General features: G+C 36.8%; 1 protein-coding gene across 1 annotated transcript in view; it reads right to left on the reverse strand.

The window, feature by feature from the left end:
* NYAP2 (neuronal tyrosine-phosphorylated phosphoinositide-3-kinase adaptor 2) overlaps positions 1-19,187 on the reverse strand; it is a 305,756-nt gene that overhangs the window by 277,507 nt on the left and 9,062 nt on the right. Inside the window, exon 3 of the mRNA XM_043909856.1 lies at positions 17,723-17,960. Within this exon, the coding sequence (XP_043765791.1) occupies positions 17,723-17,943 (221 nt within the window). The 5' untranslated portion in view covers positions 17,944-17,960. The remainder of the gene's footprint in view (positions 1-17,722; positions 17,961-19,187) is intronic.

A 19,187-nucleotide genomic window follows, 5' to 3' on the forward strand; every position in this document is an offset into this window, starting at 1 on the left:
TCTTAATCCACCCTCAAACCAAAAATTAGACATTTATATAACATGTATATTGAATTAGTCTAATTTCATTATTAAAAAGTATTTGTATAGTTTGTTACAGTAGCTGTTAAAATCTATTAGAATGCAAGTCTTACTGCTTGTATAAAATCTAAAAATAAAACAAATCTAAAACCCCAAACATTTATCTCTGCTTGTATACCACTGGAACTTTCCAATCTGCCATAGGACAAAAGATGTGAATCCTTAAATGTATTAGATCAACCTCTTTTTAAAGGCCCATTTTCCAACAGAAACTTAACAATAGAAAGCCATCTTTAATTTTCCCTTTTCCATTGTTTCTCCTTCCAAGTGTGTGTCAAGAATTTAATTGCAGCAGGAAATTAACCAGTCATAAAATACTGTACTTGTGCCCTTGCCTGCTAAAGCAGAGTGCACTAAATAATTTGCTTAATGGCCTCTAACATGAGACCTCAATTTAATAACCAAAGTGCCTTGACTTGTTGGATAAATTCCTGGTGAGAAATGCTCTGTGTATAATCCATCAAAACATCAATGGATCAAACACACACGCCCACACAGAAAATGAAAATAAAAATAGAAATTCTGATATGCCAAGTTAACTAGTTTGAAACAAACCATATAGATGACCTTTTGTATGAATGCACAAACTTCCGCTGGGTCTGATTGACTCCACAGTGGGAAAGAACATGGTCACTCCAAAGACACATATTTGCCAGGCACCTGACATGTTTCTGTCTCCTTTTTATTAAAGCCCTATCCCTTAAAAAAATCAATGTCTATTGTCGAGGTTGCTAAAAATTTGGTTTCTAGAAAACCAACGTTACCGTAGTGATTAAGTGCCACTTTAGGCATACAACTTTGAGTCTGATGGAAATAAATTCAAATTATTTTTGGCTTATTTTGCAAAACTAGGACTCTTTTAATGACTACTCTTGACAAGTGTTTTGCAAACTTACTTATTAATTCAGAGACTAGAGAAGAAAGGAACATAGTCTGGCATTTTAGTGACCAGGCTAAGATTACCCTGATCTCTTCGGGAATTTCACTTTTTTCCTTACTTTTTATCTAATTTATTTCCATTTGATGCTTTGATTTTAGGAGGACATATAAGCCATGGACAATAGAGGATTCTTCGTACAGTTTATATGTGTGGGTTGTATTATTTATGTGGCTATTTGTTTTGGTTAGAGATGATAATTAGTGCTAAATACTAGAAATTGAGGCTAGAGATCATATATAGAAAGTATGCAAATGGGGCTTTTGATGAATTTGACATCCTTGTACCTGAGAAAAAAATAACTTGATGAAATTTTAATTCATTGTCCCACTATCATTTTTAATGTAAAGTAATATTTTCTTCATTCATTTTAAAAAATCTATCTGATTGAATTTAGAAGGAGTGAGGGAAATGCTTTTTTTCTTCCAAAGTTCAGACACAAATATAAAAAAAAAGTAATGAAAAGTTGATTTTCAGGTCTGATCTTAAATATATGGAATTGTATTTCATCAAGTATCTTGGGAATTATATGGTCCACTTGAGGAATAAAATGTCTCCAAATCAATAAAAATATTATCCTTTAACTACATGGATCATGAATGAAGAAAATAAATTATCTTTTTTAGAAAATTTTCTAAAGTGAAGATTTTTGTTGTTGTTCAGTTGCTCTGTTATGTCTGACTGTTTGTGACCCCATGGACTGCAGCACACCGGGCTTCCCTGACATTCATGATCCATGTAGTTAAAGGATAAGATTTTTATTGACTAAATTGACTGCTCCGGGAGTTGAAAGTGTTTCCATTACATGCTAATTCTTGACTCCCAGGATATGCTGCATCATTATCAGGGCCTAATAGAACGAGGTGACTCAGACAGTAAAGAATCCACCCTCAGTGCAGGAGATCTGGATTCAGTCCCTGGGTTGGGAAGATCCCCTGGAGAAGGGAATGGCTACCCACTCCAGTATTCTTGCCTGGAGAATCCCAAGGACAGAGGACCCTGGCTAAGTCCATGGGGTTGCAAAGAGTCAGACATGACTGAGCAACTAAGACTTTCACTTTATCAGGACCTAACAGGAGCTGCTAGTTGGCACGTGGAGATAATTTTTATTGCATCAGGTTGATTATTCTGAGCTGGTTCATTAAGATGAGTTTTATCTGTGTGACTGAGGTAACAGAACACACACGCATTATTAAAGCACACCTTTAGAAGCGTTCAGGCCACAAGAGGGTGGCTACGTCCATTCTTCCACATGTTCATTGAGCCCATTTCATTTTGTTCCCAGGTTATCATTTCTACAATAGTTCATACATGCCATCAAGCCTGGGCTGAGCTCCTCATTCAACTCTGGGGTGACAGAGGTCATCCTGTTTTCGTGTTAACTAAATCACAGTCTGTCTCAAACCAAGATTGCCAACTGTGTTAAATTAAAGATAGAGGTTCTTTGCTGAAGGCAAGTTACACTGGGGATTGTGTTGACACCTTTAAGCTGACTTCTTTTTAGAATTCGAAGTCACATTGAAATGGAAAGGCTTGGGCAGATAGGGTCACGGCATTAATGACAAATCCACAAGCAGCATTCTTCTTAAACCCAATACCAGCCTAATCTTTCATTCTTCCACTTTAATGCAATCATGGGACAGCACAGGCTTAGTGTTCCCACCTCATTTCAAAATGCTCTCTTACATGCATGATATCTCCTTAGAGATTTTTTAATCTTGTAAGGAGTGATAGAAGACTTTCCCTTCCACTATAGGTGGGAAAGCGAATGCTTTTGTTTGCAGGTCGTATGTAAAACTGATGGACTTCTTCAGAAAAATTACATGTTATCAATTCAAACCAGAGTCTCACAAAGACATATTATACCATGTCTTCAAAAGGTATCTGTTTTATAGACACACTACCATGTGTAAAACAGATAATCAGGAAAGTCCTACCATATGGAACTCTACTCAATATTCTATAATAAACTATATGGGGGAAAAGGTGAAAAAGAATAGATATATGTATCTATATAACTGAATCACTTTGCTACTTGAAACTAATACAACATTGTAAATGAACTATATCCCCATATAAAATTTAAAAAGATGTTTTAAAAGTATCTGTTTATAATAATCAATGCTCTGACAGCTAGCTATGGGGAAGTAGGTTAGTTATGGTATTTATCAGTAAATAGAATTGTTCATGGGTAGAAACCAGACTAGATGCTGTAATTAAAGTATTCATTGAAAAAAATTCATGGACGTATCTAGTTACTGTGTTTCCTGTTCCCTTTTATCTTCCTTATCTTAGGCCTGTTTTTCCATGATGGATCTCTTTACACTACAGTAATGCTCTCATCTGGCTTTGCAAGCTCTGTATTGACTGCACACTTTTCTGGTTGTATTTTTAACTGACACTTTTGCCAATGATATTTCGTTGGATTCCTCCCTGTCAGTTTATTTTTGGCAGATTGGTTCAGTGTCCTATTCTCTTATTTCGCTGTCCAGTTATCTATCGTTCTGGCTGCTGGTGGTTGCGTTCATTCAGACACACATCATTCTTCTCTTTCGCCTGTTTAGCCCAGTCTAACCTGTGAAAAAATTCATCATGAGTCAGGGGAAATTCAGCATGGCATGTATTATCGGTATTGTGTTTTGAGTGGCAGGCGACCAACACTTAGGGAACAATTTATCTACCTGAATTGGGCTAGACATCACTAATGCACATGGCAGATTGATTGTATGATTCTAGTGGACGTATTCTTTATTAATGAGATTCAGTATGATTTGCTAAAAAGCCTTTTACTAGGCAGTCATTTTCTATCCCCCTCCCCCATCACTCTTTATTCCATTTAATCTGTTGAACCATGTACCATGTTTTGAAAATGTATTTCTCTCCTCTATTTTTATTTGAAATACCTAGGCTTTTTAAAAATAATTGTGCACAAACTGAACAAAGCACACATACATACACACACACACCAGATTGGAATTGAAGTGTATTATAAAACACAGGAACGAAGGAAAGCAATTAAAATCCTAAAAAGACATTAAGGAAAAATAAAAATAAAACTCTATCAAAAAGACATAGTTTAAATGAAATTTGGCATTTGAAAGAACTAATTTCTAGAAACGAATGTGTCTGTACTAACAAGAGTTGCAAAGTACATGGGATTTCTTTCTAAAAAGATGTTATTTGTACTGATCTGCTGAGAGTTGGAATTTGCTGAGGTTTTGGACCTTCAAAAAGAGCTCTGTAAAAATCGTGAGAAAAGTCATAAACTACCCACCTCTTAACCTTTTGCTTCATTATCCAGAGGCCACAAGGCAGAAGAGAATAATGTTTATCCATTATAATGAGTTGTCTCTAAAATGCTTTAAAGATAACAGGAAAGTAAATTATTTCAGATTCTAGTCTCACTGTGATCAAACACTCCCTACAATATAATTTCAAACTTGGTAGGGGAGGAGGGTAAAAAAGGAAGCCATCCCCCTTCTCTTGAGAGAAGAGTCTGTTCATCCTCTCATTTCTACAAACATGTCTCCCCATTGTCTTTTCAAAAAAAGTTCTCCATTACTGCTTTCTTTTTTTGTGTGTAAATCACAAAATGCTATCTCTCCCTAAACAAAATAAAATGCCAGCTGCTGAAAGAACAATGTTTCCTTAAAAATGATCTATAAAATAACTTGTTCAACAAATGATATCTAGTCCTGTTTCATCATTTAGCTCCAAAATAAATACTATTTCAATTGTGTATTGTAACAGGCTTCAGAGCATTTTTAAAGTTTGTTTAAATTATATGTGTGTCTGTGCTTAGCTGCTCAGTCATGTCTGATTCTTTGCAACCCCACGGACTGTAGCCCACCAGGCTCCTGTGTCCATGGGATTCTTTAGGCAAGAATGCTGGAATGGGTTGCCATGCCCTCCTCCAGAGGGTCTTCCCAACCCAGGGGTCGAACCCAGGTCTTCCTCACAGCTGGTGGATTCTTTACCGATTGAGCCACCAGGGTGCAACAATCTAAAAACAAGCATCCTAGGAGGTTAAGAACCCCTCTAGGAAAATTCTCAAAGGCTCAAGTGTCTGCATGCAATTCTGGTTCTCTTTTAAAAAGGGCTGGGCAGGTCAGAGTTACAATTACTACATCAAGGGGTTTAAAAGGAAGAAGAGTTCTTTCCTGGTGTGAAGGGCAGGTGGAGGCTTTCATGTGATTAGTCTCCCGAGTAAGTCTCAAAATAATAGGAAGCTGAAATCTTTTAGCAGTATTTACAGTGCCATGTTGAAAACATGTTGCTCTCCAGAAGTCAAATAATGAAGTATTTTTAAAAAATATTTTAGCTTATATCTCTTGTAGACATTAAGTTGTCATTTTATCTTCATGAGTCATTATTCCTTTCTTTGTTTAGCTTTAGCCCAAGGGTTATAAGCAGTTTCTTCACAGGAAGTATGCATCTCCATGAAAAAAGTCAAAATTTAGCTGCTCAGATGCCAAGAGGGAAAACTTTCAGGGTAGTTCCCTGTAAATATCTGGAAATTCATTAATGATTTACATTTCAAATATCACATACTGTGCTAGCTTATTTACTGTTCCTATAGGAAATAGATCATCAGTGAATGGACTAAGTTTGATATAATTTTATATGACAAACATTTCAAAACTTACTACACACAAGAGGCAACTTCTCTGCTCTTAAAAACCAGTTTAATAATTAAGACTAAAACTACCAATTAGTGCATCCTTTTGAATCTATTTATGTGTCAAAATCTTTCAGCCCTCATATAATTTTAACTATTTTAGGAGAAGAAACAAAAATATGTGTACATGGTGAAGATGAAACAAAAGGAAGAAATTCACATTTGAGGTCTGGGTATATGTGTCATTTCACTCAAAGCAAACAGTCCAATTTCTTTCCTCGTGTTGCTTTCTACCTAAATGGAGATAGATTTTTTATTAATTGATAATTAATAATTATGTCATTATTAATGTAGCTATATTATATGATGAAGATGAAGGTCATAATGTTGACTGTGAAAGCAAATATAGTGATGATAATAATAATACTAACAATAATGGCAGCTACCAATTCTAAGCAGTTATGATACATTGACTACTCCACTGGTTGTTCCATGTGAGTTGTATCTTTATTTCTCTTAAGAGTACAAGAAAGGGAATATTATTATTTATAATTAACAAGTGAGTTAATGTCACTTTAAGGATTAAGGACCCCTTTATGGGTCTCACCTTAGTTAGAAAGTAGAAGAAACCAATCCTACCTTCCACCTGGGCACCAGGATTTTCCCACTACTTAGTTATCCTCTCCTGTGGCCTAACACACACACCATTACTCCCTGCCCGCCAACACACACACAACTTTACTCTGAATTTGCATCTTACAACAGGATGATAACCCTGGTTTATCGAAATACCTCAGGACAGGGAAAATGTCCCATGTGTATCAGTTAACAAACTACTTATCTATGTCTCCATCATCTCAAAAAGGCCATAAATAAACATGGCCAAAGCCACCCATTGTTAGAGCATTTTTACTTTTTAACAATGTCGAGTATTCTGCCAGTCTACACCTGCCTTTCATCTTGCTTCTAAAATTATAGGATGAGGGTGGTTCTCTCTGTCTTAACTGGAAAGCGTCCGAGAGTGTGGATCACGTAGCTATTAGAATCGAGATCACTTACTCCACTAAATCTGCACAAAGTCAGAGACCTTCAGGCAATTTTTCATTTTCTCTGGTTAATCTACACATTTGCCCTTTGCTGAATAAACACTAAAAAAAAAAAAAAAATTATTTCTTCAAATTTAAGTATGTGTGTGTACAATTTTGAGTTTTATAAAAGTATTTCAAATTTCTATGCAATTTTTCAATCCCAAACCCACAAAACATCAAAAATGAAACATGAAATTCTCATAGATACCAACAAACCATCAAAAGCCTGAGAAATCTCAATATGCCCCAAACATTTCTCACCAAAACCCTTTTTCTGCTGTCTTCACCATGCTAGCTAATGGGAATGTCTTACTTTATCTTGCTTTCACACCCCACAGCCAATCTGTCTCCAAATTTCACCAACTCTACCCTCAAAATGCACCTCCAATTCCACCACTTCTCCCCCCTGTCCAGCGCTGCTGCTCTGGTCCACGCCACCGTCTGTCCGCCTCATGATGGTTTTTACAGTCTCCCAGCTGATGCTCCTGCACCACAGAGCAGCCAGAATGAGCCTCCTCTCTATTTGGGAGTCAGTTTACGGCATTCTTTCTTCCCAAACCCTTCAACAAATCCTCCTCTCATCTCAACTGAGTAACAGCGACCTCCATGGTCAGTGACATCCATAGTGTGACATCCACAGTGAGCCTTTTCCTGGTCCATCTATGTACCCCTGCCCTCTTCATCCACATCCTTGGCTTCAATATCCTTATTTCATTTTTTTCCACATAACTCATCAAATTTTAACTTACTCTCTACTTTACTTGTTTATCGTCTGTCTCTCTCACCCAACACATAACAGATTATAAATCTTATGAGGACAAGCTTCTTTTTTTTTTAAACTATTTGTTCACTGCTTTATCCCAAGCACCTAGAACTATACCTGAGTTGTGATAGACATTCAGTAAATGCTTAATGAAAAACTTAACAAAATACTGCACAACACATATAAATGCCACCATGATAGAAAATTATCAAGTCTTCTTTGTAAAGCTCTTCTTCACTGCTGAACCGCTTCATTTTGTATTCAAACATCAGGATATGCTGAGTGGTATACTTAGTCCCAAATCAGAGACTAAAATGCAATTTACTAATTAAAATAATGGATTTTAAATGCTGGTCTTTTTATTTTTAAAATAGCTTCCTTGTGCCTCTTAGTGAAAATGCTTTTCTTAAAAAATATTGTTCCCTCTGCTTCCTGGCAGGCTAGTTATATTCATATTGTAGCATGGCTATGAATATTCTGTCCTGTACTTCCAAATATGACTGTTATTCAGAATAACTTTTCTCCAGAGGCATGTGTTTCAAGCAGAGATTCATTTTGGGAGAGGAGCTTGATTTTCCTTCTATCAGTGCATGATTAAAATTAATTTCAAGGTGACCCATACATTTATAATGAAGATGTTTTCTTTCAGGCTATGTCAAAGTTGGACAGAAGCCTTGGAGCTATTTTATTAGCATGCTCAGCCTATGCTCTAGCTGTTTCATTTGTTACATTAGACATGTTCTCTAAGCTATATTGCATTTTTAGTAGTTACAAAAGTCCCCTGACTCATACCCTAGCTCCATAATAATTTCTTTTCCTTGTCTGGATTTTTGAACCTTTTCCAAAGGCTATGTTTACTTAAAGATTGAGAATATCCTCTGATAGCCTAAGAGTATAAAGAAAAAGCCTTAAACTAAAAACTATTGCCCCATTAATCTATAACCATCTCTAAATATTTAACACTGCTTTTGAAAGAAAGATTACCTTATGCTTTCCAATGGGTTTCTTTTCAATGATTCAGGTAGCCGTAGGTTTGGATGTTTGAAAGGTCCATTCTTTGCTGTGATATCCTCCCTGTAAGAGCTTAATTCTCAGGCTGACTGACAGTTGCACATGGGATTGTGTTCTAAAAAGCTCCTCCTCTTGCCAACATCTGTCTATTTATTTCAGATATAGAACAGACACTGAGCTTCTTCAAATGTAAAGTCAACACTAGGTCCCAGATGTAATTAAAGTTGCAACAACCAGAGGGATAAATACTCTCCAAAAGGTACATAAGAAGAATAAAGTCTTACCTTAACCTGAGCCATTAAAGGTCCCTCTTAATGTGACCTCTAAGTGCCCTCACAGGTGACAGTGAAAAACCTACAATCACCTCTATTACAAATATAGATGCAATATGAATTGTAGAAAGATGAATACTGATGTTAGCATAAATCCTCTTAGGACTGCGACAACCCTTACTGCAAACAGGAGGCCAGCAGTCAGACACCATTCTGACTTACAAAGTGAACTGGTAAAACAACCAAAATGGACAAATTTAGTCCTTAGGCTAAATGGGGAAAGTTAATATTAATGAGCCTAAGTGGTGTCCTTAGATACAAGTTCATTAATATTAACTCCCTTCCAGCATTGAAAATATAGAACATTTTTAATAAATCAATTTATTTAGGATCACCCTTGTAGATTTGGCTTCTGGCTCAATAAAGAGCAGTGAAGGATGGACGAGGCAAATTATTGAATTCTTTATTCTTATTGTAGGGTCCTATGAATTAAAAATATCCACATAAATTTGTACTATAATAAAAATTACTCCAGTGTCTAGATATCTTGTTTAAACTTTGAAGAAAGAAATCTAGATGCACAATTTTAACAACAATAAAAAAAAAAATAAGCAAAGCAGCTTGTGGTCCTCTGAAATGATGAATAGAAAAGTGATTGGAATTAATCACAAACACAAGAGGAAGCTGAAATTAGAGAGGGTTATCAAGATACTGTCCACTGTTTAATCTCACCCCCTTATAAACACATTAACCTTCTTTTCTCTGCCTGAGCCCTGAGTCCTACAGCAAAATTAGGTCAGAAATTCACATCAGATCAGATCAGCTGATTCATTCCAGCACGACCCTGACACGCTGCAGATTTGGGTTTCGTTCTAGATAGACGAATATGGCTGAAGGCTTGGTGGGTTTGTTTCCTATGCTCTAAGCGTTGGAGCTAGAGCTGCCTGTAGAGTCATTTCTAAGGCTAACAGTAGAGTATTCCTAAAAGTTGACATGGTAGTGTTTCTGAGCTCTGGTTCATTTAACTGTCTCCACTTCACCTAACAAAGTGAGCATCCATTTTCATGCACAAACAGGGCATTTCATTTTCCCACATACCTGCAATTAAATCAAACCTAAGAAGATTACCTATCCGTGACTATTCACATTGCACTGAATGGATATTTCTCTCACTCAAATGCTCTTCAGTAAATGCTCCCTATTTCCATAAAGTCTTCTGCCGCAAATCATCAGTATGATTCCAGAAGCCATAACAATCTAAAGAGGATTTATGTAACTACTAACATTTCTCTAATAAGAGCTCTCAATGTAATTATGTCTTTGGGTAATCATTTCAAATAGCAACCAATTCTAAATTTTGGTATCACAGTCATTTGCTTTCTAAGTAGAAATGCTTTAGTAAATAGGAAGCAAATATTTTCTTTAATTTTATTTTTAGTTATTTTTTTTCTCTATTGTCTAAAGGATGAACTTTCCTGGCCTTTTGTTTCTTTTGACTCACAGAGATACTGAAATCTTCAAATATAAATGGCTCCCAAGTATATATCTTAATATACAATTGCATGTATTTTTTTAAAGGAGCTGTAACTAATCTAATTCTGTTTCTGACTGTCACTTTTAAAGAGGAAATATAACCTCATATAGATCCCTTGAGGGCATCCATAGGGAATAGAGACATTCCTAATCAGCCTAAGTAGTCCTTTGTGTCAGAACCACTTTGCTAAAATCTAGAGCTGTCTTCCAGACTTGCAATGTTAGGGGGAATTTCACTAATGTAGCATTTGTTTTATTAGAAAAAAATATTTGACCCCTTTCTTTAATAGAAAACGTACTTAGAAAGATATGTACTGGGAACACATTTTCCAGGAGCTTTTTTGAAATAAAGGATATGTCCTATATTGTTTGCAAAATACTAATCATTTTACTAACAGTAAAATGAGACAATGCAAGAATGAATTCCAGAATCCAGATAGAAAAAATTCACATGAAGAGAGAAGCCTCAAGCCTAAGCATGAATCATTGGGTTTACCAGAGGATCTTTTTATTGCTCTTCTTGATGTTACTGGTAGAGTGACTCTTCAAAGGAGATCTTACATTAATAGGTACACATAAGTACTGCCTTACCTGGTGTCTGTAACCAGCCTGTTCTCATTTGTGAGTTGCCGCCCCTTAGTGACTAGTGCCTATGTGTGTCAATGGTTCAATATATCTATTATCCTTGTGTCCTAAACATCCCTCTTCACCCACACATGTAACAAACTAGAGTTTTCTAACATACTTCAAGTGATCTCACTAGTCTGAAATGATAGGTTTTGCATGTTTGTTTTCTGATATTTTTTTTAATAAAAAAGAAATCTCATTTAACAATGCCTGCAGAAAACCATTAGAATTTTAACATAGCAGAAATGATGAGCTACTGGAATATTTCTCATTCTCCATTAACTTTTCACCTTTTGAGTCTTTCTCTCTCTTTCCCACCAAATGTTATTTGGAGCTGTTGAGTAAAGTACTGAGAATCACTTTTTATTTATTTAAAATTTTCTATCCAATAAGATTTTTCAGTCAAATCCCATTTGAGAAATGGAAGTGAAAGTATAAGGAAGTTAGTAGCAAAAAATGGGTTCGACAGTTTGAAAATAAGTAATTGGGCTCAGAAAGCCCAAGTGACTTGGAACACTGAGAATGTGATGAGGAGATTTTTTCCTAAGCGCTCAGTGTTTTAAGCTTCCCAGCTTCAACACAAAAGGCATTTCAGCACATATGTGATCTAGAAGGTCAATCACAGGAAATCCTATTTCCATTTTTTAAGCAATCCCTGGCAGTCTGCACATTTCTGAAATTGCAACTGGCATATTTCACAGAGAATTATCATCAATGCCTTTTCAAGGTCAAACATGCCCCATCTTTAGATTTTCAGCATTTACATTAAATCATAGTATATATTAAAACGAGCATTCAGCAGATGTGACAAAGAATTTTAATTGATTAGACTGTGTTTATTAATATCATGTTGAATTTTATGTATAATGACATAAATTGCATGTTAAAAGTATTAAAATATGTGTGAAATTTAGATGTGGATATTCTGCCTTGGTTACCATCTCTGCAACCTCAAAATGCCTGTGTGACCAGAATCTTGCTAAGGAGTTTTCAAAAATTTTTAAAATGAACTTCCTATTAGCAAAGTTGAAGCACTCTAAAAATGTACTATAAGAATATTCTATACAATATTTAAAATTTATTATATCCTTTAATTTTCAGAATCCCAGAACATTTGTCCCCATACGAACAATATAAATTGAATTTGAACATTTCAGCAGGTACTGAGATGGAATAATTTGAGAGCCCCATCCCAAACACAAGGAGGCCTTGAACCTCCTCCCCCTGCCCAGTCATGACTGTTCTGGCTCCTTTCATGATTCTCCAGCTCCTCCCACTGCATCATCCAGAAACTTCTTTGTATGTCCCCACACTGCACATGTGTGTGTGTTAGTCCCTCAGTCATGTCCAACTCCTAGCAACCCCGTGGACTGTAGCCCGCCAGGCTCCTCTGTCTATGGAATTCTCCAGGCAAGAACACTGGCGTGGGTACTCATTTCCTCCTCCAGGGGATCTTTCTGACCCAGGGATTGAACCCAGATCTCCTGCACACTGCTCACGAGCCCTGCTTTTATAAAACAAAGCCATCTGAGCAACATGGATGGACCTAGAGACTATCATACTAAGTAAATCAGACAGAAAAAGACAGATATTGTATGACATCATTTATATATGGAATATAAAAAGTGATACCAATGAGCTTAATTTACAAAATGGAAATAAACTCACATACATAGAAAACAAACTTATAGCTATCAAAGGGGAAAGGAGGGGATTTTGGATTAGGAATTTAGGATTAAAATGTATACACTATTATATATAAAATAGATAAACAACAAGGACCTACTGTATATCATAGCATATCACTATTCTCTATACTCAGTATCTTGTGATAACCTGTAAAGAAGAGAATCTGAATACATATATATATAATATAAAATAGATAAATAGCAAGGACCTACTATATATCACAGTATATCACTATACACTCAATATCTTGTGATAACCTAAAACAGAAAAGAATCTGAATATTATATATACATAATATTTATGTAATATATATATATAGGTATATAAGGGGCTTCCCAGGTGGCACTAGTGGTAAAGAACTTTCCTGCCAATGCAGGAGACAAAAAAGAGATGCAGGTTCGATCCCTGGGTCAGGAAGATCCTCGCACACCCTCGCACGCCTTCTCACACTCTCGCAACCCACTCCAGTATTCTTGCCTGGAGAATCCCATTGACAGAGGAGCCTAGCAGGCTACAGTCCACGGGGTCTCAAAGGGTCAGACACGACTGAAGCGACTTAGTATGCACGCATATATATCTTAATCACTTTGCTGAGGACCTAAAACATTGTAAATCAACTGTACTCCAACAAAAAGCAAAACAAATGAAAAAAGAAAATCATCTGAAAAGTTTCCAAATTTAGGAGATTTTACTAGTGTTTTGCTCCTTCCAAAAATATTTACATTTTAAATTCCAGAAAAATATTTGATGAAAGACTGTAGGAGAGAGTAGGTAAAAGTTACTGATAGCAAGAGACATACTACATCTTTTGATTCCTAGCATGTGTGACGGCTATGGTACAATAATAAAATGGTGTGTGAGGAGCCAGGTTTGGGGCCGCTTCACGCAGGAATAGTCATCCGTTCATTCATCGTTCAGTCACCCATACATTGTAACTGAGCAGTCTGTGCTCCAGTCTGAAACACTTGAGATCCCATCCCTTCCCACCTACTCAAGGACATAATCACAGTAATTTTTCCTTCCCTCTCCTAAGTCATTAACATTTCCCTTTCTATTGTAATCATTTATATCAGCATTTCAAATAAGCTAGCTTTCTCTCTTCTTAAAGGAAAAAAACAGGAAAACAGAACACCATAAACCTCTCTTCCTCCTTCAACTACTCTCCGTATGTGTGAATTTTATTTAACATCAAAAATCCCTACAATAATTTTCTATTATTTTCTTCCTTGGGTGGCAGACCTGGGTTTGATCTCTGGGTCAGGCAAATCCCCTGGAGAAGGAACTGGCAACCCACTCCAGTGCTCTTGCTTGGAGAATCCTATGGACAGAGGAACCCAGAGGACTACAGTCCGTGGGGTTACAAAGTTGGACATGGCTGAGCGATTAACACACACACATTTTCTTCCTTGTTTCAATTCTTATTTTTCCATCCTCTCATGAACATAACACCACTGGGTTTTGTCCCCAGCCCTCCATCAAAACTTTTCTGGTCAGCACCAATGTGGTAAAAAGCATCGTTCAATCCTCAGGCTTCAATATATTTGGCCCACCAGTAAAATCTCTCTTCTTTAATCCCTTTTGTCATTTCACTCTGATGCAACATCCACTTTGGTGGTTCTCTTATCTCACTACCTCATCTTACTGGATTCTTCTACTGTTCCTGTTATGTAAGCAATTACATGCCCCCAAGGAACTGTCCTGGGTGCTTTTATTCTATCTAATTTTAGGTCCTAGGGATTCTTAACTAGACTCTTGACTGCAATATCTGTGACTCTCATATTAACATCCCCAACTTTGATCTCTACCATGAATCCTGGATCCAATTGCCCATCCAGAATTCTCCATTTGAATATCTAAAAGGACTCCCAACATTGGCGATGAAAACTGAACTTCCATTCCCCCACCATTCAACCTAAACTTACTTCTCTTCAAATCTTTAGCATTTCATTAAGTGTAAGCATCATTCTTCTAGTTGTCTTGGATAAAACCAACACATAACAACAGAACCCAGAACAACAGCAAAACACACTTGAGAACCATCTTCAGTTCCTTTCTTTTATTCTACTTTTACTTCTCACCAGTTAGAAAATTCTAATGGTGCCCATAATTTTAGTATTTTATGACACCTCTACTAGTATCACCCTACTCCAAATGACCACCATTTCTCACATGAATCACTGCAAAAGTTCTCTCTGAATTCCCTGCATCCAGTTATACCCCATTCATCTATTCAACCCATGGAAACCATAGTCATCATTGTGGGATGGTGAGTTAGGGCACGTCATTCTTATGTTCAAAAATCTTCTGTAATCTTTCTTCTATCAGAGTAAAACATAAGTGTTTATAAGGCTTTGTATTACCTGATGGTCCACTACCAGTCTGAAATTAAATTACCGCCCCTAACCTCAGTATTTGCTCGGTCACCACAGGACACCTTGCCCTTGGAGCACACCAAACTTTGTGTCCTCTGCCGAGAACCCTCTTGCCATAGATAGCCACATATGGTTCATGTCTCCAGCGACAGGCTCCCAGTGTCTCATACTCCTGCTCAGATGTTGCAGGATCTCAGAGTTCTTTCCTGGAGTCTATTCTTATCTTCCTCATCTTGGCTTGTTTTACAGGGTAAAAAACTGTTACTACCTGTTGTATACATTTATTTAAACATATCTTTCATGTTGCCTCTCCTTTACGCTTCTTTCAGAATGTAGTCTTTTATAACCAGGAACTTTGTTCTGTTTATTGATATTTCATAAAAGCTTAGGGTTTCCCAGGTGGCGCCTGTAGTAAAGAATCTGCCTGTCAATGCAAAGAGACGTAAGAGATGCAGGTTCGATCGCTGGGTTGGGAAGACCCCCTGGAGAAAGGCACGGCAACCCACTCCAGTATTTTTGCCTGGAGAATGCCATGGAAGGAGGAGCCTGGCGGGCTACAGTCGATGGGGTCACAAAGAGTCAGAAGCGACTGAAGCGACTTAGCACACACACATAAAAGCCTAGAACATTTCCTGGCATTCAGTAAAATTCCAATAAATATTTTACCAATCAATGAATACATTTGACAGCAAGTTATTGGGATGGCCCAAAAACTGCATCCGGGTTTTTCCATAAGACATTATGGAAAAACTCATACGAACTTTTTGACCTAGTAATTATTGAGCAATAATTTGGCTTAAGATTCTGTTCTTAGAACTGCACAGTCACTTACCTAAATTCCTATTCCTGTTCCCTGAGCTATAGACTTCTTGGAATTATGCCTCTTTGAACACTTGACCACCTAAGAATGAGTCATTTTTGCTGTCTTAACATCTATAGATCTTTAGATAGAAACTTTCTGAAGGTTGTAGATGAAACACAGAATCTAATAGTACAGTGATAAGCACACTGTGGGTGCTCTGTATAGTCTAATAGAACAATTCAGCAAATAATTCTGTCCCTATGTTTAGAGAAAATAATGAATTCGTGAGTTTTAATGGCAAGATTGGGAAACTGTAGATTTTATATATGAAGTTATTTTAAAAATCATGAGTTTCCTTTCTTGTTTGAGTTTCAGAAATATTAGACTCACAGAAGTAATTTAAAATGTTCATATACATATAGAAGTTTATCAGAGGTACTTTGCAGAAAAAAATTTATTGTAAGAAAGGAACCTGTGATGTCAACTAAAACTGGGTAGAAATAAACAACATCTTACAAAAAGCATATGTGATTATTAACATGTTTATGAAGCATGCAATTTTATAAATATTTGGGCATTTGGTAATAGAATGGATTTCTATTTTAATAGTCCAGAGAAAAAGATGGCACTCTTTCACAATGATCCTCTAGAAAAGTTCTTTCTATACTTTTGTTTCCAAGTCTCTCTCCCTGTTTCTCTCCCTCTTCTTCCGCATCAGTCATTAAATGATTGGAGTAGTGCATCCTTACTTTGCTTCTTTATGAGAATGAATGTATGTGTGTGTATGTTTGTCATTTAGTCATGTCCAACTCTTTGTGACACCATGGACTATAGCCTGCCAGGCTCCTGTGTCCATGGAATTCTCCAGGCAAGAGTAGTGAAGTGGATAGACAGTTCCTTCTCCAGGGGATCTTCCTGACCTGGGGATTGAATCCAGTTTCTTGCATTGCAGGCAGATTCTTTACTGCCTGAGCCACCAGGGAAGCCCATAAGAATGAATAGTCCACCTTAAAAGAATATTTTCTTTTTCTTCATATTATAGTGTTCATAGAGAGTAAGCAAAAGGATTAATTTCAGATTAGATGAAAAATCCACCAACTATCAAGACAGCTTACTATTACCATTCAGTTATCCAGGCAATTGATGGATTAATTTCCTGAATTCTGTCTCTTTGCCCTTAAAAAATGTACTTCATTGAATAAATAGGACTCCATCAAACACACATTTCTACCTATACCCCTACAATATATACACTCAGAAAATGCTGAACATTTTTTTGGAAAAATCAAAAGTTGTGTATCCTTCTTTTGATCTCAATACACTGGAAAATGTAGCCTCAGTTTGGAGGCTGCAATTGAGGCTCATTTGCATGTAGCAGGTAGGTTTTGAAGCATGAAAGTCATTTCATTTGAACAAAGCTGGGACACTTAGCACCAGGCAAGAGATGTAATAGCCACAGAACTCTGCATAGAGACCGCACACTGAAGCTTCCACTTCAGAAACTCACAAAAGTCTAATTGACAAGTCTTTGCATAGAAAGATGAACTCTATTATAAGATAAGGATGATACAAAGACCTTTAAAGGTAGGCATTTTTCATTAAACATTAAATAAGTGTGTGTTCCCTTAAGCTTTTATCAAGAGATTGTTCAGTATGAACTTTTATTTAAAGGAAACTGAATTTTTTCTTCATCCCATCTGCACCTCCATAATCATAACACAAAAGTAAACAACTTTTGTTAACTAAGGCAAGAGTCCTGTCCCTAAGGTGGGTTGTTTTCTGTTACAGTTGAGGAGACATTTTCACTTTGTCTTTTCAAGTCTAACTTTGGCAAACCCCTTCTTGAGCAGGTGACAACATCAGAGTCTTTGCAGGACTCACAGACTCCTGGGAGTGAGCAACACTCAGGACACTTTTGTTTATACTTACCGTTTTATTGCTTCTTCCTGTCTTCGGCGTTTTTCATTCTTCTCTTTCAAGTAGGCCAGGTTTGTCTCGTTTCTCAAGCGATCGTTCTCTCGAGCAATGTCTGATGCGTTCTGAATAACCAAGCCATCATAGGCCTTCATCCCCATATCCTCAATGTACTGGAGAAACGTGTCCAAAGGGTCTTCCTCGGGATTGGAGCTCATCATCTTGGAGGATTTCATGTGAAAAGGAACACTTCCTGTGGGATGAGAGCACATTTCACTTTCATCAGAGATGCGGGTAAAAGTAAGGTGTTGCTTATTCTCCTAATATCACATCAGCCCCAAACTCCAGTGACTATGGTAGAGTCTACTTGGAGAAAATGTCTCATTAGAAATCACAGTTGCATGTTGAAAGCAAATATTAAACAAATTTTTCCTGGGTAGCAAACACTTTCCTCAAAGTGGCAAAATGAACAAATCAACATTCAAAGCTCTTGCACTGAAGGGTGATGTGAAGGTGTAAACATTTGGGGGAAAAATAACACAGGTTATGGGCTTATCTGATGGGACAAATGGTGAAGAATCCTCCTGCCAATGCAGGAGATGCAGGTTTGATCCCTGGGTCAGGAAGATCCCCTAGAGAAGGAAATGGCAACCCACTCTGGTATTCTTGCCTGGGAAATCCCATGGACAGAATAGCCTGGTGGGCTACAGTCCATGGGGTAGCAGAACGTCGGACACGACTGAGCACTCATACATCACACTTTGTAAACAGCCACGATTTTGTTTCTCAAAAATGTGTTCATATGCTGATAAGATATATTAGAGCCAAGCTCTAATTTTTTTTTGAACACCATAACAACTTTTCTGTGCAGTTTCAAATAAAAAAATGTAGTAATTTGGAATGAACTTTCTCATTGTGTGTTTTCCTTGCCATTTAAAGTTAAGATGTATGAATCTGAACAATTCATGCAAAATAGAGCAGTTATCAAGGAAATGCATTTTTCTAATATAAGTTGGCTTAGAAATAATCTCTTTTGGGTCCTCCATTATTCTCCAAAATGGCTTCATACTATAACTCAAGAATCATAGATCACCAGAACCATGTTAATACTTTTTTCTGGTCATTCAAGCAATGGCAATTTTGATTATCCTTACTACTTGAAGGATGAAAAACCTGAGCCACAGAAAGGAACTCTGAAAGCCAAAATCAAATCAAAACAAGCTCACCTATAAAATGATGGAAATAATAATGCTTAGCTCACTGATATGAAGATTATGGGACATGATGACTATAGAGAATTTCACATAGAGTTCAACAATAATAAGTGTATACATAGTAAAGCTTGTTGATATTATTGACAGAACAATCATGTAAAATATATATATATATAGATGAAAGGGTAGATAGATAGCCAGCAGGCTATAGAAATCAGCATGGCTTGAAGCAGAAGTATCCAAAGAATCATAGAAATAAATGAAGC

This window comes from Cervus elaphus, chromosome 8 (genome assembly GCF_910594005.1).
Source record: "Cervus elaphus chromosome 8, mCerEla1.1, whole genome shotgun sequence".
Taxonomy (NCBI): Eukaryota; Metazoa; Chordata; class Mammalia; order Artiodactyla; family Cervidae; genus Cervus; species Cervus elaphus.